This window comes from Mus musculus, chromosome 14 (assembly GCF_000001635.26).
Source record: "Mus musculus strain C57BL/6J chromosome 14, GRCm38.p6 C57BL/6J".
NCBI classification, from domain to species: Eukaryota; Metazoa; Chordata; class Mammalia; order Rodentia; family Muridae; genus Mus; species Mus musculus.
In genome coordinates, this window is record NC_000080.6 from 61,153,281 (window position 1) to 61,173,255 (window position 19,975).

A 19,975-nucleotide genomic window follows, 5' to 3' on the forward strand; every position below is an offset into this window, starting at 1 on the left:
GAGTATCTAGACCAGGGGATTCTTCCTGAACTAACTAAACAGTTCTGACCATGACTGACCTTAGACAAGACAAAGAGCCTACTGATGGGGCCTGTTTAATAAGGGTCTCTCTGTAGTTGGAAAAAAAAACCCTACTGGATTTGGCCAAGAAGAGCCCCTCTTCAGACTCACACGGAGGTATTCCCAGCCTCCTATCCTGTCTTTCTTTGAGTGACACTTACACTGATCCCAGGACCTCTGAGTGCTGTGAATTCTCTAAACAGCTTTGTCCTCAGAACCACATATTCACAGATTAAGGATCTGTTATGCACCAAGGCTCTGGATTAGACCCAGGAATACAACTGATATAGGCACCCGCTTTTATGAATCGTACATATTAGCAGTGTATGGTGTGATAGGACAAAAGCAAGGCAGGGAAACGGAGACACCTGCTGCAGCTCAGTGGGACCAAGAGCCACAGTTTTAAATAGCATGGTCAGGACAAGGACACACTGGTCATCAGTGGAGGTGACAGCTGAGCAGGCATTGAAGGCAAGGGGAGATTCAATCATAACCTGTGTGAAGAAGAATGTTCCAGTGACCAGGCCCTGGGTCCCTGAAATAGAGAAGGGAACCATTCTCAAAGTGTCCCTGTAGCCGATCTGTTGAGGGGCAGAGGTAGATGTTGGGAAGCCAATCACAAGATGCAACACTCCAGACTAGAAGTGATGGTAGCTCTGGCCAACAGGTAGGATGTTGGAGATGCTGACCTAATGGCTGTGGGCCAGCCCACTGTTAGGCTCTCCAAAGAGACTGTATCTCCTGGCTGCATCAGAATGCTGACTACATCACAAAAGAATGTTAGCACCGGGTTATTGTAAAAGTTATAGTCGTTTTTCCAGAAACCATAGTAATTTTGCATATCCATTGGGTGGCCCACATTTCAATTTTAGAGTTAGCCCAAACCCTGAACATTAAAGCCCTAGCCCAAATGAGACTGTACCTACCTGAGATGTCAGCTATCAATGGATGGGATGCTCAGACCACCTACACGTCTGCCTAACCAACTGAAAATCAGAGAATGCCTAAGATGGTCCCTAAACCTGGGTTTCATAATCTGTTGAAACAACTTAGCCTTGAGGAAAGTGCTCTTCCTAAGATTTTCTCTTACTATTATAAGGATTCTATATGTTCCATTTATTTCAGGAACACTAAACTGAAACAATCACAGAGGCTATAGTGTGGTGAGGGTGGTGGCCTGAGTCTTCCCTGCCCCTCTCCGAGCATCCCCCTTCCAGCACCTTGATACATTCACTAATTACAAGCTCCCTCAGCTCCATCGCCTTGGAGTTTGTATTAAACTTCCATTACATTGAAATAACATAGTCATTGGCCATTGGTGATCGAATTCAATCTCCATCTCATTTTTTCTCTTTGGGATTTCTTATGGATGGGGAGGAGAGGGGGGCTTAAATGCATCACCTGTTCCTCTGGCCACTAGCCCCCATCTTGAGGTCGCTGAGAGTTGCCTCTGCACTTACACTCAAGGTCCAAAGGAGCCCTATGAATAACTAAATACACTCTCCTATTACTCAGCAAGATTCAAGGGTTTTAGGTGCTCTGTGCCAGAAACCAGATACTAAAACCAAATACATGCGTGTATGCTCCCAAAATGGAAGAAACAAATCTGCAGATGGAAGGGCAGAGTCTTCAGGATGGCAGGCAGATCTGCAGTCCGAGAATCAGGTACAGACAGGGAGAAGCAGGTGGGCGGGTGAGGGCCAAGACAACATGCCAAGCCAGCATGCCCGATGAAGGACAGGCATAGAGGTCATTCAGGCTTCAAGCCATGTTCAAGTAGCAGTGCCCAGTGCTGGGGGCAAGGCTGGGTCAGTGGCTTTGAGATTATTCCACGCCTCCTAGGTCTCAGAAGCTCATGAGTAAAAGTAAGGGCAATTAGTGTGCACCACATGTTTTTTCTGGCTCTAAACCTTCTTTTGTGTGACAGGACCCCAACTCTCTTCCTCTGCCATCTGCTTCAACCCCCCCCCCCCCCAGCTATTTCTGGGCACGCTTGGGGCAGGGATAACACACAAGGGCTCAGGGATAAGTTTGTTCATGTTCTTTCCACTTGAGTTCCTTGGCCCTGGAGTCTGTGCCATGCCTCTGCAGCTGGTGTTCTGGGCAAGATGTCATCCCTGTGTTCCCAGGGGAACCCTTGAACCCAAAGCTACTTGTAGTGTGTGGGTGGGGGTGGCAGAAAGGGCCCTTGTAGTAGCACTGTGTGAAGTCAGACTTGCCCTCTATTTTTAATCAAATAACTTTATTACTATAAATAGATTTATTATAGAAAATAATGTTTCATTGTGGCATTTTACATGAAAGCTCATCATAGCTACTTCTGTCATATCTTTTCTTGTCCCTCTCCCTCTCTGGTCCTTTTCTGTTTCCATATGTATAATTCTTAAATCTACATTCTTCAGGTGAGAGAACACATATGACATTTGTCTTTCTAAGACTCTGTCCCTTATTGCCTGGGCACTATGGCTTCACCTTGTATTGTCCCAGGCTCAGAGCCATTGCTCTGAATGTGGCCAGGCAAGAGGAATGTGGGACCTGCCCTGTCCCCATGTCTCCTCTTTGCCTTAGAAACAGCCACATCTAAACAGTGCAAAACAAACTCCCTGTAAGTACCCTTCCACCTCTGTAAGGGGAAACAGAACATTGTGGAATGGTGTAAGTCAACCTGGCCCTGCTTGCTTTCAGTCTCAGCTTTGCCATTTGTCATGCTGAAGACATGGATCAGTGACTTTCCTCATTGTGAGAAAAACCATCCTGACAATTCTGTTGAGCTGGACCCGTGATTCCAGTTGAGTGTCTGTCCACCTGCCTCATGGATCCTTGTCAGAACAGTGAGTTGCAGTGTAAATGCACAGCAGACACCATTACCTCATGTGTTTGCGTACCTGGCCTCAGCTGGTGGAGCTGTTCAGGGAAGGTATGGAACCTCTGGGGTGGGTGGCCCAGCAAGAAGTGGGGTGCTACAGTTAGGCACTGAAAGCTTTATCTGTTGATGGTTCCCACTTCCCGAGTTTCCTGCTTCTTGGTTTGGTGCCATGTGAGCAGCTACCACACACTCCAGCCTTGCCTGTCAGAAACCATGAACCAGAACATACCCTCCCTTCAGTAGTTTCTGTCAAGTATTCTGTCATCATGACCAGAGAAGTAGCACAGTGAATTTGTTTTGCCTTCTCCCTTGGATGTTGAGTGGACAGTTACCTCTTCCTTGCTCACACATTTGGGGCAAGCTTTCCTGGTGCCTACCAACTCTCCAGGGTGCTGCTTTCTAAACTCAGAAAGACAGCAACTGTCCTTTCTTCAGCCTATTGACCAGGATCACTAGAAGAATCATCACTCAGAGAATCATCTAGTTAAACTTTGCTTTGATAGTTTCACACATGTATACAGTGTGTATGATGTGTGCAATGTATACAATGTATATGATGTATGCAATGTATACAATGTATCTTGGTCATAGTCACTCCCAGCTCTCCCTCTCCTTCCCCCTGGACAATCCTACCCCAGCATGTCCTCTCCTCACCTTCCTGTCCTCCTTTACAGTTTTTGGAAACCCACTGAGTCCAGTAAGTACTTCTATTTTTCTTTCTTTTGCTTTCCTTTGTTTTTGTTTTTGTTTTTTGACACAGTACCTCACTGTGCAGCCTTGGCTGGCTTGGAACTCAAATAGATCGTGGTAGCTAGAAATAGAGCTCTGACTGTCCTTTCCTCCTGAGTGGTGGGATTAAAGGCCTGGGCCACCACCCCAGGCTCAGTTAGTGCTTCCTTTTGGAATATGACTTTGTTGGTCTGACCTTGTGCAGGTAGTCACAGTGAGTTCCTGAGTGAAGCCATGATGTCATGACCACTGCACTCCACCCGTTCACTCCTTCCCCTCCTCCAGCTCTTTTTTTTCCAATTAAATACTTTCTTTTATTTTTTTTTTATTTTTAATTTTTAATTAGGTATTTTCTTCATTTACATTTCCAATGCTATCCCAAAAGTGCCCCATATCCCCCATTCCCCTACCCACCCACTCCCACTTCTTGGCCCTGGCGTTCCCCTGTACTGAGGCATATAAAGTTTGCAAGACCAATGGGCCTCTCTTTCCACTGATGGCCGACTAGGCCATCTTCTGGTACATATGCAGCTAGAGACACGAGCTCCGGGGGGTACTGGTTAGTTCATATTGTTGTTCCACCTATAGGGTTGCAGATCCCTTTAGCTCCTTGGGTACTTTCTCTAGCTCCTCCATTGCTCTTAACATCCTTCCTTCCTCTCTTCCCTGGCTCGGAAGAGGGAGCTTTTACTAGGCATTTTTAAAGCAAGTCCCAGGTGTTTCCTGACAATCCCTTAGGGAAGCCTGAAGGATGTGGAACTATAGTTTCTTAGCCCACCGGGATTATGACGTAGATTCTCCAGTGACAAATGAGACGGTGTGAGCTAGTCATCTGGTTGATTCAACTATGCCCAGTTGCTAATTGTTTCTTCTTAGTTTTAAATATTGAAAACGAAGTGACTAACATCATGTTTTTTTAAAAACCTTTCTAAAGAGTTGTGTCATTACAAATGTTGCTTATGTAGATATGTTAGGACATCAGCTATATAGTTGATCATTGAGGTCAAGTTGCACTTCATGCTCACAGACAGCATTTTCTGGACCCTGCTGTTCCCAAATAGACTGCAGGGACCCTACTCACAAGTTGTATCACTGAACCAAACCATCACCTACCCAGTCAACCACAGATAAATAGCTTAACACCAGCCATATGCAAAAAGCAAAAAGAAGTGTTTAGGGTGTTTCTGAGGAGTTCTATGAATTAAACAAATAAACAAAATCTGAACTACATTCTCTTTCTATGAATAACTTTTGTTGATGGGTTCTTTGTGTAAATTAGTCAATCATTATATTTATAATAATTAAAAAAATAGTGGACAATGATAGATTTCTTTTTGAGTGAGTTATGAATACAATATACTTTTAATCACTAGTGAGACAATAGATAACTTTCCACCCTATAACTGTATCGTGTGAGCATTTAAAGCCTGCAGAGAAATGACTTTGGAAGCAAGTAAATGGTGGGTGCTTCTGTTTGAGTTGAGTGAGAGTGAAAAACCCAGCCATCCAGGTTTTGATGGATTAATCCCCAGTTTTTCCTTAAAAAAAAAAAACAAAAAACAAAACACCAATCCCTCCTTGACCTATTTCTACCTGGCTTCTTCTCTAGTGGATGCGGCCAATGGCTGTAACTGCTCTGAGGCAGCACATGCATGCATCGTCTAAACCCTCAGCTGTGTGCTCCCCTCTTCTCCAGATCTGTTATTTCTCTGGTCTGTATTTCCGGGTATGTGGTTTCCACAATTTCCTGTTCCAAGTTACTGTGACAATGGGATAGGAAGACACGGGATAGAAACCCATGATCTGCTTCTTGACAACCCCAGATGTTTAGAAATGGTATAAATCACACACTGGTATATTATTTTGAAAAGCCTGTATCTGGGATGAAGGTGTGGCTTAGCAGCAGGGATTTGTCTACCGAAAGGCCCTTGGCTTGATCCCCAGCAATAAAAACAAGCCCCCCCTCACACCAATAGTAAAAATCTCATAAGCAAGAAATTTAAAAAGTTGACAAAAACTTTCATTTTTTATAAATAATTTACATTTCTCAGTGATTTCTGACCAGAGAATATTTAATCAAATTATACTCTTGAGATTCTCTCTGATATTTTAAAGCAAAGTAGAAGCGGGTGTATTTTCAGACAAGTAGCTTAGCTGAGTAGAAATGGGCGGTTGTAAGATCTTTTAGGTAAGCAGATGATTACAAGATTTTTGCTGAATATCTATCTCTATTTTGTAATTTCTATTTTTATATTTAATCCTATATATTTCATATAAGTTGATGAAATCAAATCATAAAGCTATAAAATCCTAAGTAAAATACACAAAATTCCTTTCTTTTCAAGATCTTCGATGGAGCATTCCAGGTCATAGTCAGAGGAAGGTGTGCTAAAAATCATTGTGTAAATTACTTTTAGGCTATGTGTATAAGATGTATTCGAATCCCAAACTTCCTGTCTAAACTCAGGTCTCATCCCGAAGTAACTCATTATATTTGCACAAATATTACAAAATTGGAAAAAAGCCAGATCCCGAACAGTTCTAGTTCCAAGAATTTCTTTTAAGACATAAACTGTTGCAGAAAGTATTTAATATCAATCAGGGGTTTCTAGCTCACCTTTAATCATTCATTCCCTGGATAAAAGACACACACAGCCTTTATACTTAAAACAAGCCTCTATCAACACTAACACTGGGCAGAATCTACTGCCTAAGCTATTAATATTTCTTTCCTATGGATAACTCTGAGTTATTACTTACTGAACACATCTGGGCTGTGCTTAATTCCAATTGGCCATTCCTCAAGGATGTGTGAAGTGGTAGCTTTTTAATCCACTCTGAACGCCCCACACTTAGCTTTACAGTACATAGCAACTGGCCACCAAACCTCAAAACTGAAGACGTATTTTCTATTGCATGTGTGAGGGCTTCATGCTATCTACATCCAGCCAGACTCTAAAAGCGCCATGTTCTTGGAAATGTAAATTGTCCTTATAGCCCTTAGGTGAGAATTTTGGATACTGCTGTCCCCAGAGAGCACTGTTTCTAGAGAAAGCTGTCCCCAGAGAACAATGACAATGTCCCCACCAACCTAAACAGAGTGTCACTTCAAAGTAGAGGAAGCACAATGGCGCAGGAGACACTGACCAACCCCAGGCTCCAGGTTTCCTCACACTCACTCTCCCTGATGCCAAGCCTTAGCTATGACTGTGGATGATAAAGCCTCTGTGCGGGGCTTTCTGGTTATTAAATATGACAGTGTCCGTGTGGAGGATTTGGAATGTATTAGGTGATCGGTGATTAAAAAGGAGAATGGTCCTGATTATTGTCACACTTTTCTTTACACTGAACCCAAAATTTGTGACTTTCTCTTTTGTCGGCTATAAATGTGAGTACATGGTTGCATGGGACTTGAGTGGCTTGATACGGTGTTTATAGAGCATTTTGAGACTGAATAGGGAAGGTCTGGTGCACACTAACGCTCAGATTGACAGTGGGTACTGTATGCTCTCACTGGGCCTTCTTTTCAGTCTCTTCCTTCAACTGCTGCTGAAAATAAAGCCCCCTGCGGTGCAGTTTCAGAGGCAACTGGGCAGAAAACCTTCCAAAAATATGAGCCCCATGTTCCACACAGTAGCAGAAATTAAAATTCCCCCATTAATGTGCAAACATTTTTGGGAGAGGTGACTGTTGTTTTCCCATGTACAGTGATTGAAGGGCACTACCATGGCCACTGAGAATGACCAGTGTGGCAGGCACCCCATCTAGCCCAATAGTTCAGAGAAGTGGGGAGGGGGGAATCAATCCCAATTACAAATGCATATGTGCGTGCACATACACACACAAACACACACACACACTCACACACATACACTCACACACATACACATATACACACAAAGTCTAGAAGGAGATGCCAGAGCCATTCTGAAGGGATACTTTGCCCCTGAGCAGGAGGGAAATAGAGGAACTGGAGCCTGGTCTTGATGGGGACACTGCAGAACCAATGACACAATGTGACACACAGATGTTGCTCTGAAGTGTGCTTGGGAAGAAACATAGTTAGAGAAGAAGAAGAAAAAAGATAGCACTTCAGATACAAACTGACCTCTAGGACAGTCACTGCTGGCTCAGGGCAGCCAAGTCAATGGAAGACACCCTCCACACACTGAACAGCTGCTGCTGATTATACCAGTTTCCATGACAACAACACTTGACTTTGTAGGGCAATACTGTTTGTCATATTTGTCTATTTCCCATGCTAGGATCACCGCCATCTTAGATTTCCCAGCCCCCAGCAGAGGGCCAGCACTGGGAAAGATGCCAAGCTGAGATGATGATGGGTGTAAAGCTCTCAAGACCCTCTTGCCTACTTTTATACTGGTCTCAACTGCTCCATGATCAAGCCAGAGAGGAGAGAAGGAAGAGGCCCAGAGGGGGAAGAACAGGGAGCCTGCCACCCACTTGGTCACGTTCCTTGGGAAGCAGTGTGGTCATGACTGAGAAAGGGTTGCAGGAGGGCAGCTGTGGGCTCCTTAGCTCATCGTCCACGTTTTCTACATTGTACTGTCTCGGTCAGTTTTATAATGGAAAGACTTGTTCTGAGACTCTCTTATCATACACTGTTCATTTGAACACATTCCTGCTACAGCGAGCTCATTCTATTCCTGTGTAGCCAGCTCACCATGGTCCTGCATTTCCTATAATAATTGCAAAGAAGGATGTTTAATCAGCATCCATCATAAATTCAAAAACCACACGTGGGCTTAATGTTCCCATCCAGGATAAGATGTGTCAGCTCACGAAATGTGGGGGCTTGAGTCATGGCTTTCCTTTCTAATGCAAAGTACTCCGTATCACTTAATTGCTGCCCTATGTACACACGGCCCTTCCTAGTTAGTGTTACTTTGGTAGAGCTGCCTTTCAGGATTTTTGGCATCCAAACACCTAGCTCTCATTAAAATTAATGGTATAGTCAGAAGCCTCATGTGAAGTCTGTACCATCCTATTTTGAGGTGACTTTACAGCACTCCAGGGAATTCATAATGCCCCTCTTTGGAAGTAGAAAAGGCAGGAATGCTAACTCAGAAACATGACCTCATTTCTCAAGGCATGCTTAATGACACTAAAAATAAACCTTAACTGACTCTGCCTGCATGAGCGCAAGGGCAAGGGAAGTCCAGCCCTTGTCTGACTTCCTGGGGAGTGAGTGTGGCTTCTACCCAGGTGCTCTGGGCTTGGGGCTGGTGATGCATGTGTCCAAAGAGATAGAGAGATGTGCTGGGCAAGGCCTCCTGCAGCTTCAGGTGTCCCCAGCAAGGACACTTGCATTCACCTGGAAGGAATGAGAGAGAGGAAGGAGTGTTTGCAAAGGTTATGTAGAAAAACTTGGCAACTAGATGTCCTGGGTCCAGCACAGAACAAGGAGAGGAAGCTGTGGAGAAGCAGGACACAGGAGTGAACAGACCCGGTGTGCTGATGGAAGATGGAAGCTTTTGCTGGAGCTTGCGTTGTGTGCATGAGAGAACAAAAACATCTGTGTTTGACTACTCTGGAGTGGACTGAGGATATTGAAAGACAGCTAAAACAAGCAAGTAAGCAAGCAAGCAAACAAACAAAACCCCCCACCAAAACAACAACAACAACAACCACCACCACTGAGTCCCCTAGAAAAGCCAGTGCAACTAAGTTAGAGTGTTTTTTTTGTTCACAGAGAGATTCTGCACATGGGGGCCTGGGAGTTGGGTGGGGCAGACATTTCTTTCACAACAGCAATGGGTTTTTAATTCTTTCAGACATTATTCACACTATGGAACATATCATTTTAATAAATATAGGTTTGTGGGTTTTTTTTTAGACTAGTCACAATATTGCAAAAATTATTGCCACCCTAACTGTAGGATATGTTTGCCACCTTGCAAAGGAGTCCCAAACTAATGAGCACCCACGTGTCAGTTCCACTCCCCATAGTCTCTGGCAATCACCCCTCTGCTTTTGGTTTATATGGATCTACCAGTTCTGGACAGGCAAACAAAAGCAGCCATACAGTAGGTGTTCATTCACGACTGCATTTTTCACTTGGTGAAATGTTTGCGAAGTCATCTTTGTGGGCTCAATGGTTCACAAAACTCTTCCAGCTTATGATCTTCTACCCAGGGCCTCCAGGGGAGGAAGGATCCAGTGATACAGAGTCCCCAGCATGCTGTGTGCAGCATGTGGGCAGCAGTCAGTAGAAATTCAGATAGCTGTACAATCGTGCTTACTGAGCATCTCTGGGGCTATGGACTGACTTAATGTGTCTCCTTAAAATTCATGTTTCAAGCCCAAACCTTCAAGGTTATTGGAGGGCACTGGCTGGATCTAGTGTTTCCAGAATCTTGGCGCCTTGTTTAGAGGATTGAAACACACACAGTGGGGGTTGGGAGAGACAGACAGACAGAGACACAGACACAGAGAGACAGGGACACACACACACACACACAGAGAGAGAGGGAGAGAGAGAGAGAGAGAGGGAGAGAGAGAGAGAGACTGGGGCAGAGATACAGAGAGGCAGCAAGAAATTTTATTAAGAATGACATGAAAGCATAAATTTAGACACACTGCCAGGAAAAGCATTGAGCCTGGGAGAACACTCAGGGGCCTTGGATATTAGTGAGAATTTTTTTTCAGGGTCCAAGACAAGAAGGGGTTGACTGCTAGGATTATAGCTGTGGTGGTTCTGTTTTGATTGGCAGGTTTGGGTTATATAGCATTTTTCTCTACTGTGCATATCCCTTCCCATGATGCATCTGATTTTAAGTATATGTGTACACCTGTCATAGGCATACGATGGCAAAATAGAAGGTTTTCCGAAGGTTCTTTCAGAAGACATAGTTTTCCTTTCTGAATATGTATCCCTGTTTTAGTTAGGGTTTTACTACTGTGAAGAGATGCCATGATCAAGGCAACTCTTATATAAAGGACAGCATTTAATTGGGGCTAGCTTTCAGATTCAGTCCATGACAGTGTCCAGGGAGATGTGGGACTGGAGGAACTGAAAATTCTACATCTTCATCCAAAGGCAGACAGAAAACTGGCTTCTGGACAGCTATGACGAGGGTCTTAAAGCCCACACCCACAGTGACACACCTACTCCAACAAGGCCACACCTCCAAATAGTGCTGCTCCCTGACCCAAGCATACTCAAACCACCACAATCCCCAAACCTGTTTAGGTTAGACCTGCCCCATGTCTCCTAATCCTAGATATATCCAGAAGCATGTTTGAATAGAAATGAGCATTACCAAGAGATTGCTAAGGGGAGTTACCTATTTCCATTACTGAAGTCAAGCATGTGGCTTGATACAGGTGTGCGTGTGGGTCCCAGGTAACTAAGCTTTTCTTAGTACTTGCCAGCCTCAGTAGTATTCAAAGGCAAGGTATTTGAACAGGGTAATTAGGGTCAGATGAGTTTGTAGGGTGGGGATCCATGATGGTATTAGTACCCTCATAAGCAGGTCATAGACATGGCAAAGAGACTATGTGGCTAAGCTGGGAAGAGATGCAGGGATGTGACCTTTCTTACATGTACTTTGACATTGAACTCCCAGTCCTCAGAACTGTGAGGGGTGCATAGTTCAATCCATTCTGTCTGTGGTGTTTTGTGGGTGGCAACCCCAAGCAGACTGAGACATCAGGCCTTGCCATCTGTCCCCTCTCCCTCCAGTGCTTGGCAAGGGAGCACTTAGATTTGAACAACATGCCAGCCTCACTCTGGGGCGCACTGAGCCAACTTGTGGATGATGTAGACAAAAAAAGATGAACACACAACTGAGGGTAGCTATGATGAGAAGGGGTAAGGCAATTCAAGGAAACTTTGGAGGGAAGTGGGGTCGCATTAGGGGTGTTGCTGTTTGTATAGGGTGGTAGAGGCAGCGTTCAGACTGTCAGTCAAAGAACGGTGCCTAAGTGTAGACAGAAGTTGGTGAGGGAGTGGGGAAGGCGCAAAGGGGGAGGAGCCCATGTGAAGGCCCTGGCAGAGGGAATGTGCTTTGGCACTTCAGGTGCCAAATGTGGTGACTGTGGTAGACTGAGATCAGAAAGCTGGGGCATGCTCGGTCTGGGAAGAGGAATCCGATGGGAAGCAGTGATGGACCAAGACTGTAGGATCAGTCAGGTTGCTGACTCTGGTTCTGTGTGACAGTCCACACTGGCTTTTCTCTGAAGCCACATCTTCCTAAAGACCCCAGCTGCCACCACCTGCAGGTCTCAGTCATGCTTTTGTGTGGCCATCGGATGGCCAGACGGTTTTGCATGGAGTCACATGAACTCAAAATTGTTTGTCTGGGTGGGCGTTTATATCTGGATATTCACCCAGAAAGTGCTGTCGACAGAAAAGGATATTGACAGTGCTGACCGTGGCACAGATGGGGAATGGTAGGCCTGTGGGAAGGCAGAGGGAAGGTATGAGCATGCCACAGGCCAGTGCAGAGAAAAACCCACCAGAGGCCCAGCCTGCCTGAGAGAAGTGAGCCCTTCTTGGTTCTTTGAAGAGCAGGAGACTGATGGAAAGCTGTAATTGGGAGTGGTCAAACAGTGACGGTAGAACCTGGGAAGAAGGAACGAAGAAGGCCAAGAAGTCAGATGCATAACCTCACACTGGCCATGGTGAAAATGTCACTAGGGAAACTGGGTAGCACCGGGCCCTGCCTTGCTGTCATGGGTCTGGGTACTGCCTGCATTCTATGCCTGGGACCAGTGGGGACATCCATGTGGCCTCTTCTCATCCACACCTATCAATTGCATCTGGTACTGATGGTTTAAAGTCTAGCTATTGGGCCAGCTTTAACAGTTCACGGTGGCCTAGAGTCCAAAAGACTTACAGTGTGTTAAAAAGAGAGAGAGACAATTACCATATACTACACACCAAAGCATGCACACACTTGTATACATACAACCTTGTGCACACAAGCTGTCTTGTAGGGACAAATACATGTGACATTGTTCCTCCGGAAGAGACATCGTGTTGGGTGGTGGTTTGTCTTCATTGTCAACATGAATGGACATGAAATTGCCTGGTATACAGGCATCAGACCCACCGTGAGTGTGGGTGGCCCCTTCCCGTGGGCCGGAGTCCCGGACTGAATAAAAAGAAGGAAAGGAAAGGGGGAAGCCAGCGAAACGCCAGCATTCATTTGTCTCTGCTTCCTGCTTGTGGATGCAATGTGACCAGCTGCCGCCATGCCTTCCCACCTGTGACAGACTGTAACCTCACACTGTGACCCAAAACAAGTCCTCCCCTCTTTAAGTTGCCCTTGTCTGGCGTTTTGTCAAAAAATCCATACTTAAAAACAAAAACTAATATGTCACAGGAATAGACACCAGTTTGAAGAACTCCTCAACTAAGTAGGTAGTTTGACACTGGAGACATTTTCTACAGAGATTTGTAGTGAATATGAAGCTTAATATTCCAGAAAGAAACGAGGCATACAGAAAATTTGATATTCTGTGTGTATTAGTCAGGACCTCTAGACTAACAGAACTTACGGAGTGTCTTTATATATTAAGGGAATTTATTGAAATGACTTACAGTCTGTTGTCTGTACAATGGGCAGCTGTGAGTGGGAAGTCCAAGAATATAGTAGTTGCTGGTCCCATGAGACTGGGTGTTTCAGCTGGTCTTCTGTATAAGCCAGAATCCTGAAGAAGTAAGTTCCAACAGATGGGCTGGCAAGCAAGTGCAAGCAGGCAAAGAAGAAGGAAGTCTTTCTTCTTCCATTGTCCTTATGTAGGCCTCCAGCAGAAAGTTTGGCCCAGATTAAAGGTGTTTCCAGAGGACAAACACCTAAGCTGTTTACAGGCGTGTCCCAACTTGCCAGGGCCTAAGTTTTTTCATGGCTGCTGTACCTTTCCATCCCTTCTTTCCTCTGGCTCTTCCCTCACTTCTTCCCTTCCCTTCTTTGTATACATTTCCTTCTCTCCTTCCTCTCTCATTCCTTCCCTTTTCCTTCCTCTCCCTTCCCCACCTTCCTCCCCTTTCCATCCTAGCTTCTTTCTTCTCCTTCCCATTCTCGTCTTTCCTTCCTTCCTGTGCTTTCCCCTTTTTCTTGCCTCCTCACTTCCCTCCTCTCTTTCTCCCTCTGACCTCCTTCCTTCCCTCCCTCCCTACCCTCCCTTTTTCTTCCCTTCCTTCCCACTGTTCCTTTCTTTCTTTCCCCTTCCTCCCTCCCCTTTTCTATTTCTTTCTACTTTTCCTCTTCCTCCCTTCCCCTCCTTTCTTTCCTATTTCCCTCTTCCCTCCCATTTACCTTCTGCCCTCCCCCCATTTCCCCACATCCTCTCCCCTTCCCTCCCTCTCTCTGCTCTTCTTGCCTTTTTCCTCCCTCACATATTCCTTCCTTTTCCTTTTCTTCCATCTCCTGTTCTTTCCTGGCTTCTTATCTCCCTTTTTCCTTCTTTCCTTCCTTCCCCTCCTCCTTCATGACCCTTTCCACACTCTGTCCCTCTTATTTCTCACTGTTCTTTTCTTACCACTCCACCATTCTTTCTTTTCTTTTCTTTCTCTCTTCTCTTCTCTTCTCTTCTCTTCTCTTCTCTTCTCTTCTCTTCTCTTCTTTTCTTTTCTTTTCTTTTCTTCTATCACCCCTTCCTTGCCCATCATTTCCTTCTTTCATCTATTCCCTGCCCTGTGCATTACTTCCTTCCCTCTCATTTACATTTCCTGCCCTTAGCCCTCCTCCGCTACCCCTCTCACTCTCCCTTCTCCTTTCAATCCTCCTATCCTCCCTCTAGTCCCTTTCCCCTCAACCCTTCTCTGACTTCTTCTTTCCTCTAATCTCCACCTTTCCACTTTCATTTCCTCTTTCTGCACCCTTTCTTCTTTATCTCCTTTTTCCTCTTTCCTCCCTCCCATCTCCCCCTTCCCTTTTCTCTCTTCCTCCCCCTCCCTTCCATTTCATCCATCCCTTCATCTTTCCATCTTCCATCCCTCCCTCATTTCCCCTCCATCTTTTTAAACTGTCTCTGGCTCCATTTTACTTTCCTCCACTTTTCTCTTCCTATTTCTCCCTTTCTTCCCCCTCCCTCTTTCTATCCCTTATTTCCTCTACTTTTATCCTTCATCCATTTCCTTCCCTGTCTTTTTCCCTACCAACACCCCCCCACTCCCCCACACACATGGTATTTTCCTCTTCTCCCCTTCTTTTTCTGTTATTTCCATTTCTTCCTCTGCCTCCCTTTAAAAATCCTACCCTTTCTTCCTTCATTCTTTGCCCTCCTTCCTCTCATGGTTTTGTCTTCCCCTCTCCCTCTCACCCTCTCATTTCCTTTCTCTCTCTTCCCTCTGACTCCCTCCCTCCTTTCTTGTGGTAGTTTGAATGAGAATTGGCTGTTGTGAATAGGCTCATGTGTTTAAATTCTTGGTCCCTAGTTAGTGGAACTCTGGGAAGTATCTTAGTTGGGCTTTCTATTGCTGTAGTGAAACACACCAAGACCAAAAAGCAAGTTGGGGAGTGTGGTGGTTTGAATATGCTTGGGCCAGGGAATGGCACTATTAGGAAGTTCAGAGAAGTGGCCCTTGTTGGAGTGGGTGTGGTCTTGGAGGAAGTTTGACACTTTGGAAGTGGGCTTTGAGACCCTTCTCCTAGCTGCCTGGAAGACCGTCTTCTCCAGCAACCTTCAGATCAAGATGTAGAGCTCTCAGCTCCTCCTGCTCCATGCCTGCGTGGACACTGCCATGTTCCCGCCTTGATAATGAACTGAATCTCTGAACCTGTAAGCCAGCCCCAATTACATGTTGTCCACATATAGTTGACCTGGCTATGGTGTCTCTTCATAGCAATGAAAACCCTAAGACAGGGAGGAAAGGGTCTATTTGGCTTACACTTCTGCATCACTGCTCATCCCCAAAGGAAGTCATTGGGAAGTTCATCCGCAACTGGAACTCAGGCAGAGCAGAAACCTGGAGGCAGGAGCTGATGCAGAGGCCATGGAGAGGTGCTGCTTGCTGGCTTGCTTTCCCTGGTTTGTTTGGCCTGCTTCCTTATAGAACCCAGGACCACAGCCCAGAAATAGCACCACCTACAATAGGCTGGGCCCTCCCCATCAATCACCAATCAAGAAAATACCTTATAGCCAGATCTTATGGAGGCATTTTCTCAATTAAGTTTCCCTCTTTCAAGCTAATCCCAGTTTGTGTGTCAGCTGGCACAAGACTAGCCAGCACAGGGAGGGTTAGGAGGTGTGGCTTGTTGGAAAAAGTGTGTCACTGGGGGGTAGGTAGGCTTTGAGGTTTTAAAAGCCTGTGCCAGACTTTAGTCTCTCTCTGTGCCCCACTCTTACCATGCTCCAAGCCCTCCTACCTCCTGCTTGTGGGTCAGATGTGGGCACTCAGCTACCTGTGCCATGCCTACTTGCTGCCTTGCTCCCCTCCATGATGTTCCTCCTCTTCGCCCTCTCTTTTCCTCCCCACTTCCTCCTCTTCCCCCTTTCATCCTCCTCTCCCTTCCTTCTCACTTTCCTCCTCCTCTCCCTCCCACAGCCCCCCTTTCCTTCATCATCCTTCTCTTCCTTCCCTGTTTCTCCCTTCCTTGTTCTCTTCTCTTTCATTACCTCTTATCCTTTCTTCCTCCTTTCTTCATTCTCTCCTCCCCTTCCCCATCCATTCTCTTCTTTCCTCTCTATCCCTCTTTTCTTCTGCATTTTCTTTGCTATTTCCACCCTTTCTCCCCTCCATTTAAGCCCCCTTCTTCCCCCTTTCCCCCTCCTTTCTCTCTCACCCTGTTCCTCTTCCCTCCTTATCCTCTTTTCCTTTTCTCTTCCCTTCCTCTTCCTTTATCTTTCCTTCCTCCTCCTCCTTCTCCCTCCTTCTGTACTTCCTCATATCCCCTCACTTTATCCTTTCTTTCTTTCTTTCTTTCTTTCTTTCTTTCTTTCTTTCTTTCTTTCTTTCTTTCTTTCTTTCTCTTTCTTCCTTTCTTCCTTTCTCATCTCTTCTTCCTGTTTCTTACAATGTGAATGTGAAAGCAGATGTCATATATGTTGACTCCGGGTCCCTTTCTTCAATGCATGGAGCTATGTAAGCTCCACTTCATTTTCTTCAAGCCTCTAATTAACATTTGCTCTGAGGGTGGAACACTTCCTTCATTGTGGATGGCCTTTAAATGGTGTGTCCTGCTACCTGACTTTACAGGGAGGGATCGTCTATCCCTCATCTACTTGCTTATTGTTTCTCTCCCTTCTTTGTAATGTAAGCATAAAATCAGCAGCTTTATTTACTTTTATTGCTTGTTACAATGCATATTTCCATGATCCCCACTAGTGCCATCTCTCCTGCCTGGGAGGAGCTTGCAGGGTGGAGCCAGGCCTGCCTTTATTGTTTCCAAGCTGCGCGATTTTCAACTTGTGAAAATCACTTTTCCCTTCAGATTCATAAAGATCTTCACTAAAGATGGAGTGCCCCTCAGTAGAATATGCATTGCCCATGTCCATGTGTGTGCATAGGTGAGTGTAGAGGCTGCAAGCTTATGTGGCTTGTTTTCATCCTTTATTTCTTCATATATTTTGAGAAAAGGTCTCTGCACTGAACATGGAGACCACTTATTGGCTAGACTGGCTGGCCGGTAACCTCAGAGATCTGTCTAGTTCCACTCCTTCCCAATTACAGACACCAGGCTCAGCTTTTTATATGCAAGGGTGGGGAATCTTAATTCAGATTCTCGAATACATGGCAAGCATTTTACCCACTGACCCATCTTCCCAGCCCCGGATTCCTAGTTCTCTGGACTCATCTATTTATTGATGGCTTCTGTCAAAATAGTCATGCCATTTATCTTTGCAAGGTGTGGTGGCACATACCTTTAATGCCAGTACTCAGGGGGAAGAGGCAAAGGGGTCTCTATGAATTCAAAGCCATCTAGGTTTATGTAGTGAATTCTAGGCCAGCCAGGGATACATGGTGAGACTCTGTCTCAAACAAACAAACAAAAATAATAAGTCCCTTGTGCATACAAAAAGTAGACCAACTCCCCCCCCCCCAACACACACACTGATAGACTAATGACTATCCTGTTGCTATTTTGCTACTTTGTCCTAGTCATCTGCTAGCTGTTCAAGTTTACCTTTGCAGTCTTTTGAATCTTATTGCTGCCTGCCAGTCAATATGTAACAGGAAATGTATCATTGTGATATGACATGTGGTCACTGCCCTGCTGCCTGCCTTTCATGTCTCTGGCTCCAAACCTTGACAGCTGTTCTTATCAACTTCTTTAGAGTTTCTGTGCTACCTAAAAATATTGAACAAGAAAGGGGAAAAACAGCTGAATACATGACCATGTAGCCTATCCTAGCACTTAAGGAGGCAGAGGCAGAAAAATCCTGACACTTCAGAACCGCCTTGTGCTTTGTCTCAGCAAACAAAATGGAGAACATATTTTAATACGGTGGTACACATAGGATAAGATTTACCTTCAGAGTCCTTTTGAATCGTGCAGTTCCATGGCATCACAGTCATGATATTGTGCAACCACCAGCAAGTACATGTCCAGAACTCTAGCTGGTAAAATTGCAACCAGGCCTACCCAAACAGTTGCTTAGGATACGTTGTCTCACTCTTTGGGTGTCCTTGTCATTCAGGGGTGTATCCAGTTGGGATACAGTAGCTTCAGTAGATTTTATGACTATTATCTGAAGAAGCTAGTGACTCCTCGGCCTAGGATGCCACTAGCTCTGGCATCTCTCCTGAGTTCTGATCTGCATTTCCCATGAGTAATGACATTGTGTGATGTATCCCAAAGGCATTCTGCTCTAGAGGTTCAAAGCTGCCTCTGATCAGCCTCCTTGTGGGCTGACTCTGCTTCTCTTGTGGCATGCCTGATGGCTGAGGTCAGTCCTTCCTGTCAGGGCTTCCACTCCATGCCTAGGTTCTATTGTTACAACATCCTGCTTGGTGCCCAGAGAAAGATCTTATAGGAAGACAGAGGAAGAGGGATGCATTCTGAACTCTGAAGACATTTAACCTGAAGATTTGTCTTGGGGTCTGGGTGGTACATGTCACATTACAGGTGCTAGGCATGGTGTTTGGGAGGGGCTTGGAATGGGGGGAATCTCACTTGATAGACAAAATCAATATTTTTTCCTATTTGTTGATATCCCAATGCATTCACTTGTATAGGCTTATCTAATTTAAAAATCAAGTATTTGTCTATCGGGGTTTCTAGGCAGGATCGTTATACTGAGTTTCAGTATTTTTCTCTAATTGATGAAACTGACCCGTTCCAACAGCGAAAGGAAAGCTTGACTAACATTATGGTCTTCTAAGGAGCTCTCGGGGTAGTTTTTACTCCTAATGATGAATCCTGACTATATGGAAGGGAGCCAAGAGAAGTGGTAATTAATATCATTTTAAAAGGGTTAACTCTAAAATGGAGTTTTTAGTACATGAGAATATTTCAAATAACAATCAGGCGTTTACTATTACACCAAGTAGCTTTTGCGTGGCTGTAATAGATGAGGGGTTTGGTTTTTCTATTTTCATCAGGATCTGTGAGAAGTTAAGTGGAAGGAGGTACCTGGGTGTAGCATGTGGGGTTGTGCGGCTGCTTAGTATAGTTGGGTTAGGTTAGGGCCAGGCTGCTCTTCAGCAGTCACTTCTGAGTGGAGGGCTCGGGAGAGGTGTGGCCTGGAGAGAGCCACTGGAGCTGCTCCTTAGTGAATAGACTGGGAGAGAAGGGGTGGCAAAAGCCGGTCCCAAGCATCCTTGCAATCGAAGGGCGCTCCTGGGAGGGGCGTGGCTTGGAGACCGGCGCAGGGCGGTCCTTAGCTGCACGGGGGAACGGGGCGGGGTCGAGGCGGGACGTGAGTCTCCTCAGAACAACCGCAGTGTGCGGGGTGTGTCAGAGGAAGGCGTGGCCTAAGAAGGGGGCGGGTCCGTCCTTTGCCATCCACGAGAGGGGCGGAGCCGAGGCGGGGCCTGAGGCTCCTCCAAGAACAGTAGCGGCCCTTAGGGCGCGTCTAAGAAGGCGTGGCTACGCGGAAGGGCTGCTCCGCAGATAACGGTCCCAGGGCTGCGCATGCCTGCGGGCGACGCCTACATGGCCCTTTGCAGCCCCGAGCGCGCGGCGCGCTAGGGCTCGCTCCTCCTCCGCAGCGGCGCCTTCCTCTGCCCTTCTGCGGGCTGCGGCAGAGCGCTGCGGCGGTACAGGCCTCTGCCATGAGGATCCCCGCCTCAGGGCCAGTGGCGGACCTCTCGGAGCGGCAGGGCTGGGCGTGAGGAGGAGGCCTGGGGAGCCCGCCATGGGGGACAGGTGACGAGACCCCGGGCGGGAGGGTGGTGCCGCCCGGCCG

The 19,975-nt window shown here is 46.0% G+C and overlaps 1 protein-coding gene across 9 annotated transcripts in view; it reads left to right on the forward strand.

The window, feature by feature from the left end:
* Sacs (sacsin) overlaps nt 1-19,975 on the forward strand; it is a 102,273-nt gene that overhangs the window by 14,860 nt on the left and 67,438 nt on the right. For 2 of the 9 annotated variants that reach the window (XM_006519227.4, XM_030247880.1), the window contains exon 1: nt 19,632-19,935. The exons of 6 other annotated variants lie outside the window; for them this stretch is intronic. In XM_006519227.4, coding sequence (XP_006519290.1) covers nt 19,925-19,935 — 11 coding nt within the window. In that variant the 5' untranslated portion in view covers nt 19,632-19,924. Of the gene's footprint in view, nt 1-19,631; nt 19,936-19,975 lie in introns of those variants that run through there. One more of the 9 variants, XM_006519229.3, reaches the window with a different exon arrangement.